The sequence below is a fragment of the Megalopta genalis genome, unplaced genomic scaffold, assembly GCF_051020955.1.
Source record: "Megalopta genalis isolate 19385.01 unplaced genomic scaffold, iyMegGena1_principal scaffold0026, whole genome shotgun sequence".
Classification (NCBI taxonomy): Eukaryota; Metazoa; Arthropoda; class Insecta; order Hymenoptera; family Halictidae; genus Megalopta; species Megalopta genalis.
In genome coordinates, this window is record NW_027476096.1 from 1,215,739 (window position 1) to 1,242,666 (window position 26,928).

At 38.9% G+C, this 26,928-nt stretch overlaps 1 protein-coding gene and 1 long non-coding RNA gene across 10 annotated transcripts; both read right to left on the reverse strand.

Annotated features, from left to right (window-relative positions):
• Positions 1 to 1,544: 1,544 nt before the first annotated feature.
• On the reverse strand, positions 1,545 to 23,807 carry LOC117223227 (cytochrome P450 6A1). Of its 8 annotated transcripts, none has more exons than XM_076527526.1 (8): positions 23,696 to 23,807; positions 22,163 to 22,279; positions 11,946 to 12,069; positions 8,427 to 8,774; positions 6,073 to 6,598; positions 4,680 to 4,901; positions 3,257 to 3,508; positions 1,545 to 3,004 (listed from the first exon to the last, which is right to left on the reverse strand). In XM_076527526.1, the coding sequence occupies exons 4-8, from the start codon at positions 8,760 to 8,762 to the stop codon at positions 2,835 to 2,837; spliced, it is 1,506 nt and encodes a 501-aa protein (XP_076383641.1). In that variant the 5' UTR covers positions 8,763 to 8,774; positions 11,946 to 12,069; positions 22,163 to 22,279; positions 23,696 to 23,807; the 3' UTR covers positions 1,545 to 2,834. The 8 variants fall into 8 exon arrangements, with proteins under 8 accessions (XP_076383641.1, XP_076383640.1, XP_076383643.1 ...); XM_076527525.1 differs by having other exon boundaries at positions 22,163 to 22,338; XM_076527528.1 differs by having other exon boundaries at positions 22,163 to 22,244; positions 23,696 to 23,774.
• A 1,180-nt stretch (positions 23,808 to 24,987) lies between these two features.
• Positions 24,988 to 26,447, reverse strand: LOC143260952 (uncharacterized). Of its 2 annotated transcripts, none has more exons than XR_013035230.1 (3): positions 26,370 to 26,447; positions 26,124 to 26,284; positions 24,988 to 25,137 (listed from the first exon to the last, which is right to left on the reverse strand). It is a non-coding gene; the product is annotated as an uncharacterized LOC143260952 (long non-coding RNA). The 2 variants fall into 2 exon arrangements; XR_013035231.1 differs by having other exon boundaries at positions 24,988 to 25,881.
• Between the last annotated feature and the right edge of the window lie 481 nt (positions 26,448 to 26,928).

The following is a 26,928-nucleotide window of genomic DNA, read 5'->3' on the forward strand; positions in this document are numbered from 1 at the left end:
AATAACTTCTTTAGAACTGGACTAAATGACTCGAATTTTGTTTGGATGATTGCGGGACCAGTCTACTAGACCATTACTAGAATACTTTTTGTAATTTTGCTATTGCTTGGAACGACAAAAAAGAATAAAAAAACTTATGTTTAAATATTCAAACTCGATCTTCCCGGGAAGTATATTTATATATAACAATATTTTTTATATTTTTTTCATGTTTTCACAAAAAATCACCTGGTGCCTGCTTGTACATATCCTTCAGGGAGTTTACATTTTATATCATGAGGAAGTTCAAAGGACCATTTTTCAATCCATTCTGAACGAATTTTTTGTGCAACAAAGACGAAAATAATTCTGGTAGGTTAAAATTCATTTAAATGCAAGAGAATCAACTGCATGAAAGTCCAATTTATGAAATACAATTGCTTCTACGGGCTACAAGAAGTGAATAGAGATCTTTGCAAGATTTGTATTCTCTTAATACGTGGATCCGCCAGCAGCTGTCACGGCAATACGAGTCCTATCCGCGTATTACGTCAACTCCTTGCGATTAATCCACCGAAATACAAGATAGCACAATTTGTATCTCTTCGTATATCTCGTATTTTTACGGTGATGTGTAATTGGCATGCATTCCGGCGGTCAGGCGATGTATGCTGTGTTTCGCGTTATAGAAGAAGTGTTCCGTCACGTAGAACCTCCCGCAGACCTCTCTCGTTATGGCACGGACAAGCGTGTGTCATCTGAGGAGACAGAGACCTTTTTTTGCAGCTGCCGAACATCCGGGCAGTGTCTCCGTCTTTTCTAATGATCGCGACGTGTCGTAAATCCAAAAGGCCCGAAAAAAATCCCGCAATAACACTTGAGATTTTTGAACGCGTCTTGGGAAAGTTAGTCCCAACCGTCGCGGGGATGACATCTCAAGGCCCAGAGGACCTCCCCGACCACGCAATTACGTGTCGCACCCCTCTTCAAGACAAGGCCCGTGCAGGACGGTACGAGAGGGTGGTGACGAAACGTTTGGAGGACGCTGATTGGGAAATCGTAATTTTCGAGAAAACCAATCAGTGCATCCCGGCATGGAGGTGGAGATTCCTTCAAGAATCTCAAGTGGGGAAAAAGGTATAAAAAACGCGAGCAGTAGTCAGTTATTAGTATTATTATACTTACAGTCGCCTTCAAAAACATATATTCTCGATCCGGAGTCTCACTCGTGCGTCAAACAGTCTCAATCGTTCGGAGACTCACTCGTCGCAACCGGAGACTCATTCGACTCGGGAACTCAATCGCTCATTCATTCGAAATCGGCCAATCGGACCGATAACCATTAAAAACCGACGCGTCTTCAAACAAGTGAAGCCCGGGCCTTACAACCCCGATAGGGTTGACGTTCGATCCCCGCGCGTCAAAAAGGCGTCGTAAAAGCACGGCGCTACAAGAAGTTTATACATGATGTATGATTTAGATGTATCCTAGAAAAAAGTAGGAGAACGCTTCACATACATACATTGCAGACTTTTATGCAAAATAAAAATATTGTTGCGAATCACTCCGTTTCTCTCACGTCGCGGCATTTTAGTTACAATAAAGAATATAAACTATAATACAATTCAATTCAATTATGTTACAATTTGAAACGTTGATCGTTCGACGGTCCGATCTCGTCTCCTCGATTGTCTGTTGGTAACACTCTTCCGTGGCAACCCCTATTTTCTACTATTTTTTAAGGAGTTGCTCTCGAACTTCGCGCCGTCACCTCTCATTGGTCAACGTTATTCGTTAATAACTCGTAAACCAAGTCGCAGATTGCATTTTCGCAAAGGAAAAAGTTATTTGAAATGACCTCAGCTACCCCTCATTTTCGGTTGTTGAAATAATTGTGGAACACCCTGTATAGTACAAACGCAGAAAACGAAAACTGAAACGTATTCTTTGATAACAAGACGAATGGAGTAGACTGAAGTAAATTTGCGCTGATCTATCGCGGACGGCTGCGTGGGGCCTATCTTGGGCCACGAGTGAAGTACTCAAATATCGAGCTAACTAACGTATCCAAGTCGTTTCAAAAGATTTTTGACGCTCGATTTTGATATGCCAAGTACCTCAGCAAACTCTCTTGTTGCCAAATGTCGATTTGAATCAATCAATGACTGTATTCTGTTGCTATCAACTTCGAACGGTCTTCCCGAGCGTCGAGCATCCCTAATATTAAAATCACTGGATCGAAATTTTGTAAACCAATTTTGACACTGTCTTATCTTTAAAAAGTCTTCACCGTACACGTCACATAATTTTTGAATCAATGGTTTGCGCACCTTAGAACTTAAATTTTTGGAGTTTTCTCGACAAAATCTACGAGAATATACATAAAAGAGCGAAAAATCTTTGGACCCGTAAAGTAAAGTTTAACCACAGTAGGACCTAATCGTGTGTAACATTGATAGTAAACGTGATTGTATCTTAGTAGGAGACTTTAACGTACACTACTTAAATTAGAAATGTAGGTATACCAACGGCACAAGATTTTACAACTCCCTAAAATCTGCAGATCCTATTTTACATAACGATCTTACATTCTATCTTGCACATAGCATGTACTGAAATTCTAAATCTAACATCGAGCTCTTGTTTTCCACTATGGCCTCAGTGACAAAATTCAAACACAGGTACTCTAACCACTTCCCAATTCTTTGCAACATTAAAAATAGCACATAGACACATCAGTTATGAAAACAAAAACAAATTTTATACTTGCAGAAATCCTTTGATATTTATTTCTTTCAGATTTTTCAATGATCTTAATACTTCGAACGTTGTTTTAATCTCTTTTATTAATCAGCTCACTTTGTTACTTTACTTATTTTTAAGTATATTCCCCTTTTTGGACCATATACTACGGAACGTGGATCACTTTCATACGGAATCATTGTTTTTTCACAAACGTCGACTTTAAAATTTTCTAGTGTTTTTATTAAGCCCACTTTTGTTTGGTATACTGCAAACCGTGCACCTACATGGAAAATTACAAATTAGATTGAAATAAACATGGTACAAAATTTGTCAAATATTATGCATTGAACACTGGAGAATTTGTAGAAATATTCAGGGTGTTGAAAAAGAGGTGTTCAAGATTTTAATGGCTTACAGTAATCAATGAGAGTAGTAAAACATTTTCAACACTCGGTATACCTACGGTCTAAAAAAATCGAATACACGCACAAAGTGGATTGAAAGTATAATTTAAGTTTCTTTGTTAAATTACCAATGCAATTTCGTGGTCCATCTCCAAAAGGTAAGTAGCTCATTGGATGTCTCGTCGCAACTGCATCATCGTCAAATCTTTCTGGGTCAAAAATTTCTGGATTTGGATAAATGCTGGAATTGTGGTGAAGTCCCAATACCGGAACATATATTCCAGTACCTTTAGGGATCGTTACTTTTGTATTACTGAAGGTGTATTCCCTGTTGCATTTTCTCTCCAACAAAGTTCCTGGTGGATACTTCCTCAGTGTTTCTGTCAATAAGAAGAATATGTGACTTGAAATATTAGATCTATAAAAAAATGTATGCAAATTAGAGCTGTTACTTATATGAGATAATTTGTTTTTTTGTGATAAATAATAAAACATTGGAACAAGTAATTATAACACATTAACATCTTCAAGTTACGCTTCTAGTTAACAATATTTTCAACTATCTAAAGATGTGAATTTGCTGGTATTGTCGTCAAAACAACTAAAAACTTTAGTAATTACTATTATTAAGCTACTATTATTACTATTATTATTATTAAAAACGAATTCATCCATACGTAATATCATTACTTTTAGATGAGATTGAACACGTCATCTCGAACACCACTTAAAATATAGGTACGTACTTCTACATTAAAACACGTTCATTTTTGTGTCACTTCATTTTCCTATTAAAACGTGATTTATCGTATTCAAGGTCATCTAAAAGTCATAATAATAAACATGGATGAATTAGTTTTTTACAAATAAACGGACAATGACGAACATTTCATTTCCATTACTTTGTATTTTTTTGTAATTATAGCATCAAAGGATTGCTTAGATATTCTTCTGATTAAAATGAATTTTATATTAGATCATATTATAGGAGTTTTAAATCAGATTAATTTAAGTTATTCTCGGATTAATTAATTAGCAATTTATAATAATCGGAAGAATCTCAGCTATAGCTTGGTGCTACAATTTCAAAACTAAGTTACAAAGACTATTGAAAACAAGATTTTTCTTCCTTACAAATTTACTGCATCAGTCATGCCAGCTTAATGATATACGTCTATTTCTTTCCTTTTCTCTGTATTAAATCTATAATTTTTGTCTACTGAGATAGCAGGCTTGTGAGAGGAGTGGAGAAGGATCTTGTACATTTAACCGTGCACCGCTATAATAATAGATTCCCTGTTTGTAATCATTACATTAAGGTGCTGCATTATTGCTCTCATATTTTTTACCAATATACCCCCACGTATCGCAGTTGCCGTTAAATTAATTCAATTCAAACTTTTGAATTAACATGGAGATAGAGATAATGATCAGTTTCTCACTAACTAAGAAAATGTTATCGCAATGTTCTAGTAGTTTATCCAAAAATACAACCAAAATGATGTAACAATCTAATATTTACATTATCATGTAATGTATGAGTATACGTACCTTTAAAAACTTTGTCCAAATATTTCATTTGTTTTACATCATCATATTTGAAAGAGCCATTGCTTTTTGTACTAAACTCTTTAATTTCTGCACGTAATTTATCTTGCAACTGCGGATTCAGAGCCATTTCATAAAGAGTGTGACAGATAGTAGTCGACGATGTTTCAAAGCCAGCTGCGAAGAAGACCATCGCTTGCGCAGTCATCAAGTTGTCCGTCAATTCTGAAATAGATCATCGGCTATTTAATTGAATTCGAATGAAACTATTCAATCATTTATTATTTATTACTTGGATAAACTTCCGAAGGGGCTCTGCTGTCGTTAAAGGAAAATATTTAGGGGGAATCTAGAGATGTGGAAGAGGATACAAAATATAAAATTCTAGATTCAGGAATTTTGTAGCTTCTGAGATTTTAATGAAAACTTTTACTACTACTAGAATGAATCCTGTGTGTACCCACGCATTCGGGGTGGGATGTATGTCAGCATGACCTCCTCCAATTTTCTAGGCAGCAATTATAATACGTATACTTGTGAAAAAAGTATTTTTTGCATGAAAAGTAGGGAGCTTGAAATTTTCGAGATATTTAATTTTGTCGATATGAAAATATAAAAATACCAATTTAACTTTCTCATAAAATTAAATTTTATAGTGCTTGAAATTAAAACTTTGTAAAGTAATAAGAAATGTATATTCTTATAGGATATCTCTAAAAAAGATGCGAGGAGATGGTAATAGAAACTAATACAAACGTGAATAGTAATGGTACGTATGTGTGTGGAATAATAATAATTTCCATATTTACAAAATACTGTTTTGATGAGAGTAAATATAGATATAATATAAAAGAATGCTATCAAATGAAGAAATAAAATTTGAATTTTGGTCTAAATTATCAGACGTAATTATCAGATCTTTGTCTCGAGGATTCGTAAAGCTGAAAAGTTTTGTGTAGTTTATACTGTCGACATCGGTCCAAATATAGCGGCGGAGATGTGCGTACGTGGTCCAGATATTTAGTTCCCGGAATTGTTGCACTCTGTACACGGAATATGTACTCACACATGACTCGTCGAAAGGTTAAGGGTCACGATAGGGATATTAGAAAAGTTTTCGTAAACGTACGCAGCTCTTCGTACTTTAAAAATAATATAAAACCTGTATCATTTTCTTGTAAATCTCATGTTAATTCACATGTAAATCATTCACTTTGTATATTCCTAAACTTTGTGGATTATCTTAAACCTTTTGACATGGTAATCTCACATGGACAATTTTCCTTGTCACTCCAGACATAAACTGAGTTTTTTTTAAAGAATATGGCTCATAAATATAGTTTCACGCAAGCACAAATACATACATGTAACAGTTCTAATGAAAATAAAAACTTACCAATATCTTGTAACTTCTCTGGGTGATTCTTTAACTCTATCAGCATGTTCACGAAATCTGGTCTAATCACGTTATTTTCCTGTCTGTACTTGATAGTGTCCGATACAACTTGAATGAAAAATGATGTAAGTTTCGGATGCGGTTGTAGAGACATAACAAAGAAGTATAATTTCGGCAGACTTTCTCGGAATGTAGTCTTTAAGATAGCCCAGAGCGAAGTTGAGAAAACCACCTTTCCCATTTGCCGAAATTCACTTTCTTCATCGGATAATGCGTTCATGTTGATCCCAAAAGCACAACTACCGATGACGTCAGTCGTGAATTTTGCTGCTACTTCACGACACTCTACCGGCTCCCCTTTTTCTTCTAGTTTCTCTAAATATTTCTCTAATTGTTCCGAGCATTCCATTATCAAGTGAAACATTTCCTTGAGTTTTCCAGATGTAAAAACTGGTGAGAGCCTTGTTCGCAGTGGCCGCCATCTCTTTGCTTCTAAACTGAAGATGTTTCCGGATAATGGTTCCACCTATAGCAATGATAATATTGAGATTCTTCACTTTTAATATATGTTGCGAGTACAGCCCTCACGGGACATAAAGACATCTTTCTGTTTACATTCCTCCTCTTGCCAGCTGCCCCACTGCCGCAGATGTCGGTAGCTACCGGTAGCTGCGGCAGTTGGGCAGCTAGTAAGAGGGAGAATATAGATACAGAGCTGCTTTCTTGTTGCGTGAGGACTATACCTACAGTATACATGGTTCCTCAAATCCCGTGGGATGGTCAATTATTTCTGGAAGAAAGCATTTTGTAAATAGATGTTCTAGACAATGATGTGGATGTATTAAATTGCATTCTATTTAATGATCAAAGTCACATCAAAGTGAACATGATCTTTTTAAATGGTTGTGAATGAAAATTGTCTGAGTTACGACCTTTTGAAAATTGGGTCCCTAAAAGTCTCGGAACAGCCGATTATCTCAGAGGAAAAGTACTTTCAAAATCAATGTTTTAGACAAAAATGTTTGAATAGTTTTATCAAATGGTCAACAAAAATTTGGATAGTTTTATTCAGCAGTCAAGTCCATTTGGCCTTAAATGGGCGAATCGAGGTCGCGACCAGCTTAGTTATATAATTCTAAAATCGTTGTAAACAATTTCCATCGAAAAATGGTCGTGAACTAAAATTTTTGAAAGGATTTGGTGTCAACTATAATAACATAATAAAAATTTAAGCGTTTCAAGATTCTTCTGTTTAATAAACATCTCTTCTTAATTAAAAATGTTCAAATGAATTTGAGATATTAATCGAAATAAGATATAAGTTTGTGTGTTAATTGCTGTGTACTGATCATGCAAACCGAATGAGTTACTGTGTCTTATTTATTGTGTCCCATATGTCATTACTGTACTCCAAATACTGTAGACTATATCGAATAATGTGGACCAGATATCTAATAATTTTTGTACGATGTGTTATTCAAATAAATCGTAAATCCTGGGGAACATGCAGTGCCGTAGCCTGTTCTTGGATACTATGCATTTTTATCGAGATATAATGGTCACCTGTCCGTATTGGCGAAATTCAATGTAGTAGTAGCTCTCTATAGGTTTTTGAAAATAACTCGAAAACTAAGTACGAGCTGCGGTAACAATACATAGGGGAAACTTGTCATCTTGGCAACATATTCAACAATCGTCGAAAATCTGTGAGGAGTAACTTTTCATGCACAATTACTATATAGTCTATATGCAATTACTGTATAGTTTACGTCTACAAGCCATTCTCGCCAACCTTCGGACTCTAATCCGTGCACTGCTTCAGGATTGATAAAGTCGAAAATTGTTAAGTATACCCGTGTCTTTATGAAATTGATAAATTTGTTCTTTATTTTATTCCTGGTTTTAGTGAAATTATATTGCGAAAATACCATGTTGTATAAAGAATACTTGCACATCTTCCAAACGGCAATGTGACTTATGGGCCAGCTTTAAGTGATTACAAAGGATTTAACAAAGATAACATCAGAGTGACAATTTTTACATAGGAACTCGACATCCAACAATTTCAGATGTGTATTATTTTCATTGTTAACATTTAAATAACTAAGAATCGCTCTCAAAGTTGCAGGTAATTTACCCAGCAATGAAATATCTTGACAACGGACAATATCGTACCAAATGCAATTTCCTTCCGTTTGATATCCAGAAGAAAGTTCCCGAACTATTTAATCTGCCCTTCTAAATTTTCAAGTAAAAAGATAAATTTTTCTAATAGCCCTGTTCTTAATGTTAAATAATTCCAGTGTAATCTTCCATCGAAGGAAATTATTCGTAAATTCATTTATTATGCCTACCTTCTCATTAATAACGATTCCACGGTCATCGAAAACAGAAAAATCTTTGATAAGAACATCCTTAATGAGATCCATGTCACGCACGATAACATTAGGATTTCCTCTTATAAAGATTCCAATAAGGGGCTCATTTTTGTATTTTTCGTACACCTGCCTTAAGTAGACTCCAAGAGTTGCTCTTTTAAGGAGAACATCTTTGATAGTGCCAAATACAGGTATTGGATCAGGTCCAGGTACACCTCTACTTTTCCAAAAATCGAAGGATGATGTTAAGTAATAATAGACAGCAACGAACACCAACGCAATGGCGCTGAGTATTTGGAAATAGTCAGCCATGATAGTAGTTCCCTGAAAATAATATGAAAACTTATGAAAAATTACTTATAGCATTTACGAATGCTTCTAAGAATAAATAAACATTTCATCATATTTCTACTTAATTTGTACTTAGTTTCTTGACGTTTTATTTGATCAACAATTCACGCTTAAGTTAATGACACATTTCTCTATTTCAATGTTTTATTTATTTACATGTAAATATTAATTTGTTACAATTTTAGAAACATTTCCGATTCTCATCCTTATATCTGTTAAATAAACTAATTTATACTCATCTTTATGGATAAAACTTGTAGAATTTAAAGGATAAAGTGTACAAGAATAAACAAACCAGAAACTATTAACAATTATCATATAGAAATTTTTTTACAATTGTTTTTAATCTTTAGAAGGTGTAGGCTACAGTCGGTTAAGGGAGCTCAAACTGTGTTTTATCCGATTTGATAAGACGGTTAACGGTTCGTGAACAATTTTAATCTCAATCTTGTCCATGAGAGATCTGGTCATATTTTGTTCGAATTGAAAATAACAAATGAATATTTGAAATAATTAATTTTGGACTGATGTTTTCAGTGCTGCTATTTAGAATTGAGGATTCCATTTTAAATAATAGCAATTTCAAATAATTCATTATTTCGTTATATTTTTATTTCAAATGTATCGATTTCAATAATCCTTCTAAATAATCCAAAAATATTATTTTTTCAAAAATCACTACATCAATTTGCTTTAAGCAATACTCCTCTCACTACGCCGATGCTAAGCTTTATCGAAGTCGGTGAACACATGTACTGCAGTACATGCCATGGCTCCTTCGATTCGAATTCCCGAAAGACAACTCATAATACAATGACATAGCTTTTTTTAATTTTAACATTTTTTAACTGATTTTTTCTTAACGTACTGCTGATGGTTTCCTGATTAAAATTAGGCCCAACATGATATAGATTGGTCAAATATTTTAAAATAATTATAAACGATTAGCATTTAGCGTTATGGTAAAATAACCGAAGTTTTCCCAGGTGTTCAGGCAAGCATCGCGCCGGCGGACCGCGGATGACCAGGTGCGATTTTTTACCTGATTCTTCGAGACAAATTGACTTTTACTTTTGTAATTGTTTCATTGCTTTATGAATATTGCCGTTGTTACGCCGTAAAAACAATTCGGACAAGAGTGACGAGTCGACTCTTGTCCGCACAGGAAAATGTGAAATCGTCGCTGGCTCCCCAGAATTGCAGTTTAATTGTTGCTGGCTCCCCGGAATCACAGTTGAATCGAGGCCCGAATAGCGTCATACATATCTGCTTTAACATTACCTTTCATATCTTTCTATTGTTTTTTTTTATAATTACAATTTGTGTAATGAAATAAAATAAGTTACTTACTATGTATAATGTCTAAACCATGTCGTGTTTCGTATCATTTTAATTGGAAAAATCTGACCAATATATTAAAAAAATTTTCATGTACAAAAAATAAGAAATAAAAAAGATGAGTCATCGTTTTTATTTTATTATCGTGTATGTACATAGTTGTTATTTTATTGTTATTCGTGCAATAACACATCAACATAACGTCATGAAAGTATTATCTAATGATATAAAGAATAGTTTCATTATCCTATTAAGATTTGGTTTATCAATACGAGTAATAGCTAGAAAATTTGCTGTTAGTCAAGGAGTTGTACATAAAATACGAAAAAAATTATTATCTTGTCAAGAGAAGATAGACAAGATACATTACTTCAGAAATTGCAACTACGGTATCAATGACTGTAAAACTATTAGGAATTTTACAGCAATTGAGAAGAAAAAAACCTGCTCTATCAAAAAAGAATGTCAAGTCTTATCTGAGTTTTACAAGAAAATATTTAAGCTGGAAAACAACCTCTGGCAAAAAGTTTCCGATCATATACTCTAATATAAAATTTACAAACAATATTCGCATTTTGGAGTTATAAAATGTTCTTATATGCAGGTAAGAGAAATGGGGGACATAGATGGGGTCTAAATAAAGTAAATAAGAGAACAACATAATACAATCTTTCATTTATTATAAAAAAAAACCACAGGAAAAACAAAATGTTATGTGGGAAAAAGTTTCCGATCATTGAGTTACTAATATTTTGTTAGATTATAAAATTAAATATAAATATTATAGTCATTGTCTAGGAAACTAGCCCCTCAGTGACCTAAAAATATTCAGTATTAGTTTTAGGAATTTAAGAGTTTTCATGATATTAATAGAGAACTTCCACTATTGCCACAAAGAATCCTGCGAATACGTTACAGACACTTACGATCCTATAGGATCATGTGGGTTTTTCTCTGTCAGATTTGGGGGGTTCAAAGACGACCTTACCATTTCAGTATATCATGCTCAGCATTACCGATAGTTCACACATTTAGGCACGTTAGAAAGAATCGAATATCCTATATATTTCATTTCTACTACGAATGCTGAATACTATATGGAGGTAATAATTGTACGTATTTGGCACGAAGATTTAATAAATGGTGGAAATAGTATTTTTAAAACAGGTACTACAGAAATACGATATAAACTCTTTTTATGGACAATTGAGCTATTACTTCTAATAATTATACAGGGTATTCCATAATTATGGTAATAGTCGGAAATGAAAGGTACCTGGAGAGATTTGAAGTGACATTTTCCTTAGTGTAAATAGAATCGGCGGTTTTGTTTACGAGTTACTAACGAAAAACAGTGACCAATGAGAGGCGAGCGCCAGAATTTTGAAAGCGAGCTGCACCTGGCCTTGGCGGAAGGACGCAAATTCAGGCCGCATTCGAAGTAATGAACAAGTCACACAGTGCGAACTTTCCGAATTTTTTTTACTACGTGACAATGAAATTTTTAATACTGTTCACCCTTATTTTAGAATATTTGAAGAATATTAATTAATTTTTCGGAGCCAAAATAGTAAGAGTTTAACGGTGACAGCCGCTTCAATTATTAATTGAGCCGATTACAGTGAAGATCAAGAATAAGAAATCCCGTCAAAGTCACGTAAAAGTTATTTTCGTTTCAACAATTCCGTATCCAAACAGAATTCAACGAACGATTCGCAAAGCTAATTTAATAATAAATCGCTTTAAAAGACATGAAGGATATATTTGTTTAAGAATTGTGCAGAATATCATTAATAGTAAACTTACCCATTCAGGTGAGGATACATTTGCTGCTTGAAAATGTGACTCACGATACACGATGTCGATGCACTGACTTCACATAATGTTCAGTTGATCCCAGTTCGACGACCATACCGAGGAAGGAAGGAGCCTCAGGTAGGAACGATATGGTAAACACGGAGTTCTCTCTCTCTCTCTCTCTCTCTCTCATTTTCGGAACACTGTCGCCAAAGACTGGCCACTTAATAATCCACTTAATAATCCTCCGCTTGATTCATGTTGGTCGAAAGAGTTCACACAGTTCACTTTCACATCACGTTATTCGAGCAGAATCCTAAACGCGATTGTTGAAATAAATTATTCTTAAAAACAAAAAACATTATTGCCTGTACAGAGTGACATTTTTAATTCGAGCATCGAAATGATTGCTGCTACTATTAAAGTTTGTTACGTTAATCGACGAATGGAAAAACAATTGAGAGAATTATTGAACAATAAACAATAGATAAACGATACGAAATATTGGTTGTTGTTTTGAGGAGGTGGGATCGGCGACGGGAAGAGAGAATTGAACCCGGTTACAATTAGACTATCTTTATTTACAATCGGAACTAAACTCGCGACGCTCGCGTACCGTTCCCGATGAGGGTTCTTACTGAACTCACCATTCGCTCACCGATGCATCCCATCCAGATCATTCTTTCTCATTCTCACGGTTCGCTTTCACTCTGTCCTGGCTAGACGCATTCATTCTACGCGACACTCAAACCAATCGTCTAGACATTCGCTCGACGCTAACGCACAGCATGCAGCCCGGCCCATTCGTCCAAACATTCTTACGCCTTAAAACTAAACACATGGCGGAGACGTGGCGCCGGCTTGTCGCCGCCACATCACCCCCCCGCCAGTGATTGACTCGATCACGAAACTTGCAATCGGTCCGGGAAACGCACTCTTCTTCCGGACCGTGTGGTGCGTAAACCCGCACCTGGTGGTACTACTATGGGGGGCGGCACCGCCGGACCCCGAGATGGTGGCGATGGTTGGGGCGGCTGCCCCGTAAACTCGCTCGGAGTGGGTGGTGATGATGGTGTTGGTGGCCCCTCGGACTCTCCAGGTAACGCTGGCTGTGTTGCCCCTGGTATCGTCGGCGGTGCTGGATCTGTAGCCAGCAAGTACGCCGGCTTTAGGCGATCTATGGTCACTGTGACCGCCTTGTCCCGGATACTGAGGGAGTAAGTCCGGTCCCCTCGCTCGAGGACCCTGTATGGGCCGTCGTATGGCGGCTGGAGGATTCCTCGCACTGCGTCGTTCCGCACGAACACATGCTCTGCCGTGGCGAGGTCCTTGAAAACGAAAACTCGTTTCGTCGAGTGATTGCTGCCAGGCGTTGGGGCGAGGGTCGCGAAATGCTTTCGTAATCCCGCGACAAAATCCCCTGGCAGCGGCAGCGACTCCGCTCTCTGTGGGACCAGGAATTCCCCTGGTAGGCGCAGCGTCTCGCCGTAGACCAGCTCAGCTGCGGTGGATTGTAAGTCCTCCCTCCAGGCTGCGCGGATGCCCAGCAAGATGGTGGGAAGAACCTTTGTCCAGCTGACGTTTTGCTGGCAACGGATTGCTGCCTTAAATTGGCGGTGGAATCTCTCCACCATTCCGTTTGCCGCCGGGTGATAGGCCGTTGTCCGCCAGTGGGCTGCACCTGTTAGCTGTGACAATGCCTGAAACAAGCGCGACTCGAATTGTCGACCCTGGTCGGTCGTCACGCGCAACGGGGTTCCGAACCGTGAAATCCAACCCTCGTAAAAGGCGCGTGCCACGGTCGAAGCTTCTTGATCCCGAATTGGGAAAGCCTCGGGCCAGCGCGTAAAACGGTCGACGCAGGTTAAACAGTACCTGAACCCCTCTGAGACCGGAAGAACTACAATGTCTATGTGCACGTGCTCGAATCTTCCGGTCGGCGCGTCGAAACTTCCCGGCGGCGCGAAAACGTGCTTGTTTATTTTGGCGCGCTGGCACGGAACGCAACCGCGAGCCCAACTCCGGCAATCGGCTTTAACGGACGGCCACACATATCGTTCCGTCACGAGTCTCACCGTTGCTTTAACACCTGGATGCGCCAAGCGGTGCATCGAGTCGAATGCGGCTCGCCTGAATTGTCCCGTGACGAAAGGTCGCGCAATCCCGGTAGACACGTCACAGATCACTTCAGTGTTCGAATCGGGCGGGCGTATCCGTTTTAGACGTAAATTGTTTTTTATTCTCCCGCTCATGTACGCCTGAAGTTCCGCGTCGCGCTGCTGAGACTCCGCCAAATCGGTGTAGCTGAAAGACTCTACCACTTCTTCCAACCTGGATAGCGCGTCGGCGACGACGTTGTCCTTCCCGGCGATGTGGCGGATGTCGGTGGTGAACTGCCCGATGAAATCCAGGTATCTAAATTGCCTGGGAGAACATTTCTCGGGCTTTTGTTGGAAGGCGAATGTCAACGGTTTGTGGTCCGTGTAGATGGTGAATGTTCGCCCCTCCACCATGTGTCGGAAATGCTTGATTGCCGAGTAAATGGCCAACATTTCCCGGTCGTACGCGCCGTAATTCCGCTCGGCGGCGCTGAGCTTCCTGGAGAAGAAAGCCACCGGCTGCCAATCCTTTCCGACCCGCTGCTGCAGTGCCGCACCTGCAGCAAAATCGGACGCGTCGCAGAACAAGGCGAGTGGCGCGTCGTCCCTCGGATGCGACAATAACGCCGCCTGCCTCAAACTGTCCTTCGCCTCGGCGAAAGCCGCGGTAGCTTCCTCGGTCCACGCCAACTTGGCGTTACCCTTGATGCCGTCGTGCAGTAGGTTATTGAGGGGCGCTTGTACCTGCGCAGCCCTGGGCATGAAACGCCTATAGAAATTTAGCATACCCAGGAACTGCCTCAGCCGTTTTGCGGTGGTCGGTTGGGGGTAGTTGGTGATCGCCTCCACCTTTGATTCCAACGGGCTGGTGCCTTTGGACGATACGGTGAACCCCAGGAATTTAACCTGCGCCTGGCCGAAAATGCATTTCGCCCCGTTGACGGTCACGCCGTACTTGTCGAGGCGTGAAAAAACTTCCTCCAAGTGGCGCAAGTGCTCCTCTTCTGTCGACGATGCCACCAGTATGTCGTCGATGTACGCGTACACAAAATCCAAGCCGCGCAGCACCTCGTCGATGAAACGTTGAAACGTTTGTGCCGCGTTTCGCAATCCGAACGACATACAGGGGAACTCGAATAGTCCGAAAGGGGTGGTTATCGCGGTTTTGGCGATGTCCTCTGTGGCCACTGGAATCTGGTTATACGCGCGCGCCAGATCTATTGTGGAGAACACCGTCTTCCCGTGAAGCGCGTGAGAAAAGTCCTCGATGTGCTTCACGGGGTACCTATCCGGCACCGTGCGCGCATTTAAAGCTCGGTAATCCCCGCACGGTCGCCAAGCGTCCTGTTCTTTTTTGGGCACCATATGGAGAGGCGATGACCACGCACTTTCCGACGGTCGCGCGATGCCGAGACGCATCATCGTCTCGAATTCTTGTCGCGCGTGCCTCAAACGATCCGGCGCGAGACGCCGGGGCCTACAAGCCACAGGCGGACCCGGCGTTGTGCGGATGTAGTGCACCGTTTCATGTTGCACTTGCACGGGTGTCCCCACTGGTCGCGTAATGTTCGGGAAACGTTGCAGCAATTCGTGGAATTTCGAATCACCGAAAATTGTCTTCACCGAGGGCGCCGATGGCCCGCACTCGCGCACTGAGCGTCCTGGCACCGTCATCGACGTCACCTGGTCTAAAAGTTTGCACTTTCCGACGTCCACCAATAGTTCGTAATGCGCGAGGAAATCTACGCCTATAATCGGCTTTGACACGTCGGCCACCACGAAACGCCATACGAAAGCGCGACGGAGCCCGAAGTCGAGGCTCAGCGTAACCGTCCCGTACGTGGCAATTTCCGACCCGTTCGCCGCATATAAAACGTAAGATGCGCGTTCGCGGAACCCGCGAGTTTTCGATCGAGGAAAAACGCAGAGATCGGCACCGGTGTCGATTAAAAACTGCGTTCTCGTTACTCGATCGGTGACGAACAAACGGCGCGATGGTGGGCAGTGGTCGCTGGCCGTCATTAACGACTGCCCATCTCGTTTCCCGACGCGGACCAATTGCATGGGTGTTCGCAACGGAACGCGTTCGCGCCGAACTTGTAGTGGTAAAAACACTTCCCGCCTCGTAGCGCGGTTCGTCGTTCTCGGGATAGCGATCGCGCTCGGCCCGGGGTGGATGGTCGCCGTTGGGAAAAACGCGGACCGGGGTTTATCTCGCGACGAATTGCTGCGAGCTCCTGCCGAAACGTCGCCGTGAGCTGTGCCATCTTCGAGCACAGTTGTTCCTCGACTTTGCACATATCCCTCGACGGCCGTGCGACGGCACCCGCAGAGGCCTCGGCTACCCGCGTGCGTGGGCCCATCGTGTCAGCGATGGTGTCGGCCAAGTCGGCCACTCGGTCGAGCTCGACGTCTCGCTGCGTCGCCAGGATGACCTGCATGCTCGCGGGGAGCCGGCCCAACCACAAGGTACGCAGTATCTCCTTCGACACGGCTGTTCCTCCCAAGGTCCGCAGGTGGCGTAAGAACTGCGACGGTTTGCGGTCGCCCATCTCCTCGTGCTCGAGGAGACGCCGAGTCTTCTGCTCCTGCGACGCCCCGATCCGCCTTATCAGCTCTGTCTTGAGCCTAGTGAACGGCTCAGCCGGGGGATTCAAGATGATTTCGCGGACCTCGGCCGCGTATTCTGGTTTGAGCGCGCCCAGGACGTACCCGAACTTCGTCTTTTCGGTCGTAACGCCGCTCGTCTCGAAACTCGCCTCGACCATCGCGAACCACAGCTCGGGGTCGGTCGGCGAAAATTCCGGTATTTTCACCGCGACGCGGCTGACTGTCGATGCGGGCGGGGATGCCATCGTACCGAATAAACGTGCGAATGTCCGTGTTCTCTTCCGAAAACTCCCGATCCACTGCCACGAAACCACGAACGAAATGCGACTGCAAAATTCGTGTCGTTCGCTTCCTTTAGATCACGTCGGGGTCACCAATGAGGAGGTGGGATCGGCGACGGGAAGAGAGAATTGAACCCGGTTACAATTAGACTATCTTTATTTACAATCGGAACTAAACTCGCGACGCTCGCGTACCGTTCCCGATGAGGGTTCTTACTGAACTCACCATTCGCTCACCGATGCATCCCATCCAGATCATTCTTTCTCATTCTCACGGTTCGCTTTCACTCTGTCCTGGCTAGACGCATTCATTCTACGCGACACTCAAACCAATCGTCTAGACATTCGCTCGACGCTAACGCACAGCATGCAGCCCGGCCCATTCGTCCAAACATTCTTACGCCTTAAAACTAAACACATGGCGGAGACGTGGCGCCGGCTTGTCGCCGCCACAGTTTTGTTTATATATCAGAAACTACATCATGTAATTTCTTTATTTCGTATCTTATGAAAATACATTGAATTTTATATTAACATATTGTCTTTATATACATATATTAGCAGCCCCTTACGATCAATACAATTATGCGATCTTATTATTAGAGAAGGCGAAACATTTTCAAGAGTTTCTGCTAATATTGCATAACGTGCACGACTGATACGTTGTTGCATGCGTTGTTATCAATGCAGCATTTAGGACTGTGCTTTCCAATACTGACCAGCCGCTCATAAACAAAGTTGTTCGACTACGTTGCGTTAACAGTCACGTTGATTAATGGTCTTTCCTAATAAACGTAATTTACTTTCGTTAATATCTCATTAACTATGTATCTTAGACTCCATTTGCTGTAATACTTTTTTATTTAGAATTCAACGCTTTATCTGAATTCAGGAAGAAATATTAAGTATTCCATTTAAAAAATTGAAGGTGATCTTTATATCTTGATATAAGACATCATTGATAACATTATATTGATACATAACATAAAACTGATTACAATGCTATGTGTCCTCCTGGAAGCCATGCAACTTCTATCAGAAACAACACATCTACATCAGCAACATGGAAAACTTCAGAACTTTCCTTGATGTGATTGGAGTGCTCGACCCTACCAAGGCGGATTTTATTTCTGAACTTCCGCCGGAGGTGTCGCAGTTAATCCTACGCATGTTGGATCCTCGGTCTCTGCTTTGCGCTGCTAGAGTGTCAGGTAAGTGGCTGAATGTCTGCAAGGATGATCCTATCCTGAGACGAACCGCGAGATACTATAAACAGCGCATAATGCAGAGACGAAGGGAACGTTTTCCTGCGGCAGCTGTTAAACCAAGGACGACGGTACGGAGGGCAGGTCCAGTTCCTGCACAGGTGAGAGTAGTTGCACCTCATGTACAAGCTCGGCCAGGTTCGAGAAATTCGACGCGTGGTAAATCCATTAGAATGTAATCTTTTGTATTAATAAATTATTTAACCTGACGTGCTCCTTCCAGCAAATAATTATTATTATGTTTTAGTTAAGTAAGTGTAATATAATTCTTAATTTTTTGTTGTATTTTGACCAGCTTCTTTAATAGTAGTAATTTTTTCTTAGTTTTAACGTAGTAGAACTTATAATTTGTATCTTGACCAGTTTCTTTAATAGTAACAAGTTTTTCTCTACTTAGTTTTAATATGATGTAACTAAGAATAAACAATTTAATAAAATAATACATTATATTTGACGATCTCTGCAGCCAATGCGAATAAAGTGCAACTACAGCAGAATTGATAAAACGAAAGTTTATTTATCCGCATTTCATACGTACAGACAGGGTGCCCATGAAAAGTATGTACAAGCGGGCACCAGCCAAGATGGCACAAAGATGTTTTTAAGACGTTTCAAAGACGTCTGGTGTAGAACATTCGGGAAATCTTATTCTAATTGTTCTGTTGCGACAATCAGAACAATCGGAACTTTTGAAACTTTCGCAACATTCGGAACATTCGGATAACTTTGAAAACATCATACCTTTTCTAGAACTGGAATAAATGACTCGAATTTTGTTTTGATGATAAAGTCTACTAGACCATTACTAGAATGCTTTTTTAAATTCTGCTATTGCTTGGAACGACAAATAAAATAAAAAAACTTATGTTTAAATATTCAAAGTCGATTTTTTCGGGAAGTATATATATATATATATATATATATATATATATATATATATTTGTATATTTATATATAATATAATATTAATTGTAATTTTTTAAATATTTTTTTCACGTTTTTTACGAGGAATCACTTGATTGTACCCACTTGTACATATCTTTGACCCATTTTCAGTCCATCTTGGACGAATTTTTGGTGCAACAAAGACAAAAATAATTTTGGTACGTTCAAATTCATTTAAATGCAGGAGGATCAACTTTGTTGATAATTTTATCTTCAATAAATATCATGAAACTAGCAATCAGAATTTCGCCTAACAAGTTCACGCGAAATGAACTAATTAAAAGGAGACGTCGTTTATTGCAGAAGAAGTGATCTGCGGATACATCGAGTGATCGAAGCCGATTGTAAAAACGACCGTACCCAGCGTGATCCATAGAATATTTTAGCCGACAGTTTGCCGTCAGATCCCCATTCTGCTAGCAAGGAAAGGTCCCCAGAAATGACGCTCATCTTTTGATGAGATTTGGTACAGCGATAGAGCTTGTAAAGCTGAATCCAATGATACACGGTTTTTGGGACAGACGGCTATCGTATACAGCCCACGTTTATCTTCTCCACAATAATTCTCGTAGTGTGCTGGTACCGGCAGAAATATGCAGAAATATGCAGAAATATTAGAGAGTGAGGAAAGGTGGGAGGCTCGATCTGGCTTATCGGAACGTGACGCGACGATGCGGCGAACCTCAACCTCCTGCCGGATGGAAATTCAATAGCAAATGTTTGTGCAATCATAAACTTCAAGCTTAGAGGAAAGGAGCTCAACACTATAAAGCAGCTGGTTCGTCAAATACGATCGATGTGGTGGTCCTCATCTCAAAATGATGCAATTAAATTAGTGGAAAGTATGCCTCGAAGATAAAATGTCATATAAAATTTGTTTGTTTTGCCCTAACCCAATGTCCTAAATACTTTTCGAGTTTTCTATTGTACACGCTCTTGTCAAACAGACAAGTGCACATTTTCGCTAACGGCATCGGCCTGTGTCAAGATGTGTTACCAGGTAAAATTTGTAAAATTCTTTAACAGGGTTTCGTGGAGCATGGTTGCGAACTAGCAGCTACAACAATTTCTAGTTCCTCTGCAAATTTCTCCATTTTAAGATCACGAGTAAAAACAATTTTTTGGGTGATCGTGGAGTACGCTTAAAATGCTGGTGAGACAGTCGTAGGTTGTGGGAGGAATGTTCACAAGTGTGAACACCGTCGAATTACTACGTTAGATAAATGTCACAAAATTTTTATTCGCGAGAAATTGTGATCTGCAATGTTAGCGGAGCCGGTCGGCCGTATTCCGCACTGTCTTTGCATTTCCAATTACATTTTTGTATTTGTATTTATTTGTATTTATCATGTCAAAACGAATAGGGTGACATATGATATGACCTGAAAGCTTATATAAGTACAAATCTTTGGTCACGTCGGCCCATAACATTACAAATTGCATTAAAACATTGGTTGGGTCATTGCCGAAAATATTGGCAGGGGTAATTAAACGGAGAGGTTATCCTACAAAATATTAAAAATCGACTTTATAATTAATAATGTTATTATCTATTAGTTATCACGTTTTAAAAGCTGTACGAACACTTTTATGGGACACTGCATATGTATTCGTACCTGATAATTAAGAGATAATTCAAGAAATATTTGTTCTACAAACGATCTACAACGCAAATCAGTATAAGAACCAAGACTTTGCTGTTGATGTATATTGTTATCAAGATCACTATCTTGCAGTCTCATGCTCATATTGTAGTTGCAATGCATTTACTATGTGCCGTCAATATTCTCCGAACTACACACAAGTTTCGCATGATCTGTATTATGTATAATGACAGAAAGTATTATTTTTTCGGCTAGCGTTGAAACATGAATCACTGTCAAGTTTATTGACGATTGCAATTAGTAAAATTCTCGTCGATATAAAGTCACTAGTCGACGTAATATCGCGACCATAATGCTTTAGGAATTTATGTATGCGTACATATATGTACACGTTGTTTGCTTTGCTTTAAACTTCAACTGGTAAGGAATTTGCTTAGAATATACCGTTGAAACAATGTGTTTGGTGCAAACTTGAGCACATTTAAAATAACGTTACTGGAAATGCTATTTTTTAAATATTATTTTTAGTATATTATTTTAACTTACAATTATTTGAAATAATCAATTGAGATAATTGCGAAATTCTCTAAATCTGGTTTATACTGATACACTCATAAGATAATTGCTCGACAATAAGAAACAATTTTCTGAAGACTAACTCTCCTCTTCCATCTTCTACGTCATGATTATTAAAATCGTCATGATTATTAAAATGATGTACTTGCGGAAAGAGTTTTCCCCAGAGCAAATAGTTGTCCAGATTTTTTAATATAAAATCTTTTTGTCGCATATTACTTCGAGAATTATATCTTTATGAAGAGAGTTTTGCTTAAAACAAATTGATGTAAAAATTTTTATAAATCAGTTCTTTTCGTTGTATATTATTTCTTTTGTCATATTTGAAATAAAGCAATGTCAAAATAATTCATTCTTTGAAATTGTTATTATTTCAAATGGATCGACATGATTTTTATTTTTAACTAATACCATTGGAAATAACGGTAGTTGTTCAGTAGAATGAAGGGCAGAGAGAGAGAGAGAGAGAGAGAGAGAGAGAGAGAGAGAGAGAGAGATATCCGACAAAACGTCAGTCGATATAGTCGTCATGGAGACTGTTCGCGTTATAGTTTTTCTCTGATTATTAAATCTTCTGCTATTTTTTCGTAACAACTCGAAATTTTCAAGTTTGTACTAGATAGAGTTCGAAAACAACAAAAGCAAAATTGTATCGGATTTGGTAACAATTGATTTTAAAATGATATGGTTATTGTACAGTGCGATAAAACGTGCAATCATTTTGTATTGGTTCACTGTCAGAATACTGTTGCTTATATTAGATAGTATTTGCTACTGTGACGAGAAATTTAATTAAAATAAAATAAAATAAAAGTTTTCACATTGTGGATATGAAACCGAACTTACTTAGGACCTTTGCGCCACGTCAATTGCGAATCCCCGTGCTTGCACTATTGGCTGTCTGGATCAGCTCGAAGAACTTGTGATCCTACACACAAGTGCCGTCAACACTTCGACTCACAACTTTACGATCGTGCATAAAAAAGGTAAGATATTGAGTGAATGCAAAATACGAAATAGTACTGCAAGCCGAAATAAATATTTTCATTATAGTTTCTGTTATATACAGGGTGTTACCGAACTGGTGGTACAAACGGAAAGGTGGCGAATCTACATGGAAAGATAATTCGAAAATGTAGAGTGACATCAACTTCATTTTCGAATAAATCGATGTTAATGATTCGTAGAATACGCGTAACATTGACTATGTTATAAACAGAGCTGGGAAATATTTATATGGAAAAAATATTTGAAATACTATTTTAAATAACACATTCTTCACAATTCAAATAAAATAGTATTTCAAGTAGGATATAAAATTTCAGTAAATAAAATATTTGATTTCGATTATTCAGAGCTATAAAGCATGAAATAAATATTTCATTTTGATAATGTGAAACGTAAAATAAAATAGTCAGATATAGATCTTGGTATCTGAAGCTACATCATGAAATTAAATATTTTATTTTGATAATCTAAAATCTAAAATAAAATAGTTTTTATTTTAATAACATAAAACATAAGATAGAATACTGGAAATGAATTTTGAAGATAATTAACGTAACGTAAAACGAGAGAACATAAGAAATCATGTTCACAAATGAAATTTATTGTCATCTTTGCAAAGTGCATATTTTATCTGCGTTGATAATGCAGAGGAAAAGTACTTCGTTCGTTTTAGAATACCAAAGTAATTATATTTTACACTATGATTTAGTAAAATAAAATTATTTTATTTGGTTATAATAAAGTAAATAAATCAAATATTCCGAAGTATATCACAAATATTTTCAGTGTTTATTAAATAAAATGTTATTTGAAATATTATCTTAAGAATGTGTTACAAGGAACAAAATACTTTATTTTTAAAAGTACAATCTTCTGAGCAAATGAAATACTTTTTTTATTTCCAAAAATGCATACGTTCCAGTTTATAAACGGTATGATGACGAGGAGATTAATAGTAAAAAAAACACTTCAAACAGAAATTATTGCTTGAATTCGATATTTAAAAACGGAAAATACCCTTGGAAACGTACACAAAAATCTAATATACAGGGTACCGTCATGTAGGCATAGAAACGGAAAACATTTCCAACAATTTTCGAATTAATATTTAATTAAAAAGTAATACCATTTCAATGTTTATCCCTTAATAATTTCAGACGGAGACGTAAGTGAAATGGTATGGAAGCGTGCATGTATTCTACAAAACATCTAACATCGATTTATTCAAAAAAGAAGATTCGTACGCAAAAATGTCACTCCACATTTTCGATTTACTTTTTCATGTAGATTCACTTCTCTTCCACTTGTATCACCAGTTCGATAACACTCTGTATAACAACACAAATTTTACGTTAATACCCGAATTTATACCTGAAGAATTTCAAACAGGACTGTGTTAGCTATTTTGATTACACCATAATCGCTGTTAAACCATAGCGTAAAACACTTGTCTTGACCACAGAAGCATCTCTTTTTATTATAGCGCCGCAATCAGATAACACCAATCATTGAAATTTGTCGATCATTCTACGTTTCTTGTAAATGTGCAAATTCATCTTCAATCTATTCTTATCTGCTACGCAGAAAAAGATACAGTATCAGCTACGCAGTAATGATTACAATTGCTTGTTTTGAGACGATACGCACGATAACCTGTGTTTAAACAATGGATGCAGTAAGGCTGCAATAACCCCTTACAAAGATTAAAAAGTTTACAATTGCTTGGTTATAGCGCTCAGAGTTGGGCATTTTTTTCAAATAAATTCTTCGAATAACATCTCGAATAAATAATTCGAGTAATCTTTGAAGAGGAAGTATTAATAAGATATATTTGAAGGAAGGAAATAATCAATGTTACGGAAAATATAACAAAATTTTCTCGTGTGTATAAGGTAAATATTGTAATTTCATTTTTAAGCAGCTGTTAGAGATCTCTCAAACATTTTAAATTCCACTATGTAGAAACATATTATGCATATAACTGTGGTTTTATTAAAATAATTTACAGCGAAAGGGGAGAAGGCACTTCGTATCGTTGTGCTTTATTCAATTAACGTGCCTTAAAAACAACTCTTTGATCGAATATTTTATCCGATAATCTATTTGCTTCAGGTGAGTTTATTACACTGGCAAATGATAATAAACGTTCTATAGGAGCAGAGGAAGGTATCAGAGTGGTGTATTCTAAAAATATGTTTTTCATTGATACGTTTTGAAAATCATAATCATTGTTGGTGTTAAAATCATAATTATTGCTATTGTGGCGGCGACAAGCCGGCGCCACGTCTCCGCCATGTGTTTAGTTTTAAGGCGTAAGAATGTTTGGACGAATGGGCCGGGCTGCATGCTGTGCGTTAGCGTCGAGCGAATGTCTAGACGATTGGTTTGAGTGTCGCGTAGAATGAATGCGTCTAGCCAGGACAGAGTGAAAGCGAACCGTGAGAATGAGAAAGAATGATCTGGATGGGATGCATCGGTGAGCGAATGGTTAGTTCAGTAAGAACCCTCGTCGGGAACGGTACGCGAGCGTCGCGAGTTTAGTTCCGATTGTAAATAAAGATAGTCTAATTGTAACCGGGTTCAATTCTCTCTTCCCGTCGCCGATCCCACCTCCTCACTATTATTTGCATGAAAATGTTCAGTTGATGTGGAGATATATACAAATGTGTATATTCGCTACTGGCTGATACTAGCGTATCTCAATATTGCCGTTGTTGCGCCGTAAAAATGATTCGAACAAGAGTGACAAGTTGCCTCTGGTCCTCACTGGAAAGCGTGGCTTCGGTTCCAGCCCTTGTCCTTCGTCGCCATATCTGCAACAGATCCGTTGTGCTATCGGTGCTGAGTTTCGAGGACCTCAGTGTAAGATCCTAAACAATGTCGTTCTTTCCCGAGGTTCGACCTCTTTAAATTCCAGGATTGATGAAAAAAGTACAGAAAACTGTTCCTTCACATCCTCCGCGCGTAGACTTGTCCTCAGATTGTAGTCAAAACGAGTCTCTTCCTACCGACATCTAACTCAGCCGTGGACTATTCCTACCGTCGTCGAACGTAGGCTCTAATAGCATAACTTCACTGATATTTTCTTTCAAACGACATATTTTTTCTATACTTCTTTGACGTTGCCTTTAATATTTCATATGTTATGAATCGATTTCTCTAACGAGTTTTTCGCAAATAAAATAAATTACTTGCTACGTATAATGAGTATGTATAGTCTAAAGCATGCCGTATTTGGTATCATTTTAATTGGAAAAATCTAACCAATATATTGAAAACCAGAACGTTCCAGCCGATTATCGCCAGGAAGGTCCTGCAACTCCTTTGAATTTTTCTGGCGAGCGCACCACAGCAGCAGGATTAATTAATTACTCCTAGGCGTGCATGCGTGCGTGTATAGTTTCACTTTGTATTGTAGTCGATGTACGAATACTTTCCACACCGACTGTATGTAATTCGACTGGCAATGCGTTTATAGAGCTGTTTTAAGAATCCTTTACCAGCATGCGGTAAACATTTTGTACGCGTAAGTTACGGGATCTGACAATGCGGTTTATCTGTAAGCAAACTTGTTTTTACTTGTCTGTAACGGTTTACAGAGCGGTTTAAAACTCTGCTTAGCTCTGCGCAAAGCCTCTTCTAATTTTGGTTGATAAAGGCAAACGGACAGATAAATTACATGAAGATGCGCTCTATCATCAAAATACGCGGAGACTGATATCTGTGATACTCCAGCTCCCGTATAAATAGTTTTTCATTTGAGAAGAAATTTTAGCATAACAAAGCAGAGGGAGCATACGTTTTGTACGGCAATCCACGAATATCCGGATTCCGATGTGCCACACGTTCGACGACCACGACGAGATGATTCGGAAACACGGGTCACTGCTACCCGGCACCATACAATGCGTGATAAGCGGTCCATCAGGATGTGGTAAAACGAACGTTATGGTCAGCTTACTGGAATGAATGAATTTATCGAATGAACTGCAATTCGCAAATGCGTATATGTACTTGAAATGGCTACGTCAGCCGAAATACGAACACTTGAGCAAGCTGTTCTCATCCGTGAGAGAGGATGTGGGTTACTTCGTCTACTCGGACAACGTGAACGTAATCTCTCGGGCAGATGCTCGACCGGCTTCGATGTTTATATGTGCCGGACACACCCGCCACGACAACGAAATAACGTCGATAATTGAAGAACTTCGCGAAGCTGGATTAATTATTAATTGATCGTAAATTAAATTGCACGAGTACACTCGTTACATTAGTAACGAATGAAATGTTCATTGGTTTTAGATGGTTCGATAGAATAAGTATTCGTTGAAATTGTGGCGGAACCAATCATACGATATCCGCAGAGGAAAATTGGGTCGCGAGATCTCAAAATATCGATTTGAGACTCGACGACACACATATATCGGCAAATAAATTGTACGTACAAATTAATTGTACGTGAGAAGCGGCAAGCCAATATCATCGAAGTTCAACCATACGCAAGAGATAATCGAGGACATCGATCTATTCTTACGATAACCAAAGCATTTAGTAAATACATGTGCCTGGGCACTTCCTCTGAAAAGTAAAAGTGCCAACGATGT

Bases quoted from the DNA above. Each gene is read 5' to 3' on its own strand.
- LOC117223227 (XM_076527522.1), bottom strand. From the start codon at position 8,762: ATGGCTGACTATTTCCAAATACTCAGCGCCATTGCGTTGGTGTTCGTT. The intron at 6,599-8,426 runs GTAGGCATAATA...TCATTGCTATAG, and splicing joins GAATCGTTATTAATGAGAAG to GTGGAACCATTATCCGGAAA. The intron at 3,509-4,679 runs GTACGTATACTC...TCTTATTGACAG, and splicing joins TTTGGACAAAGTTTTTAAAG to AAACACTGAGGAAGTATCCA.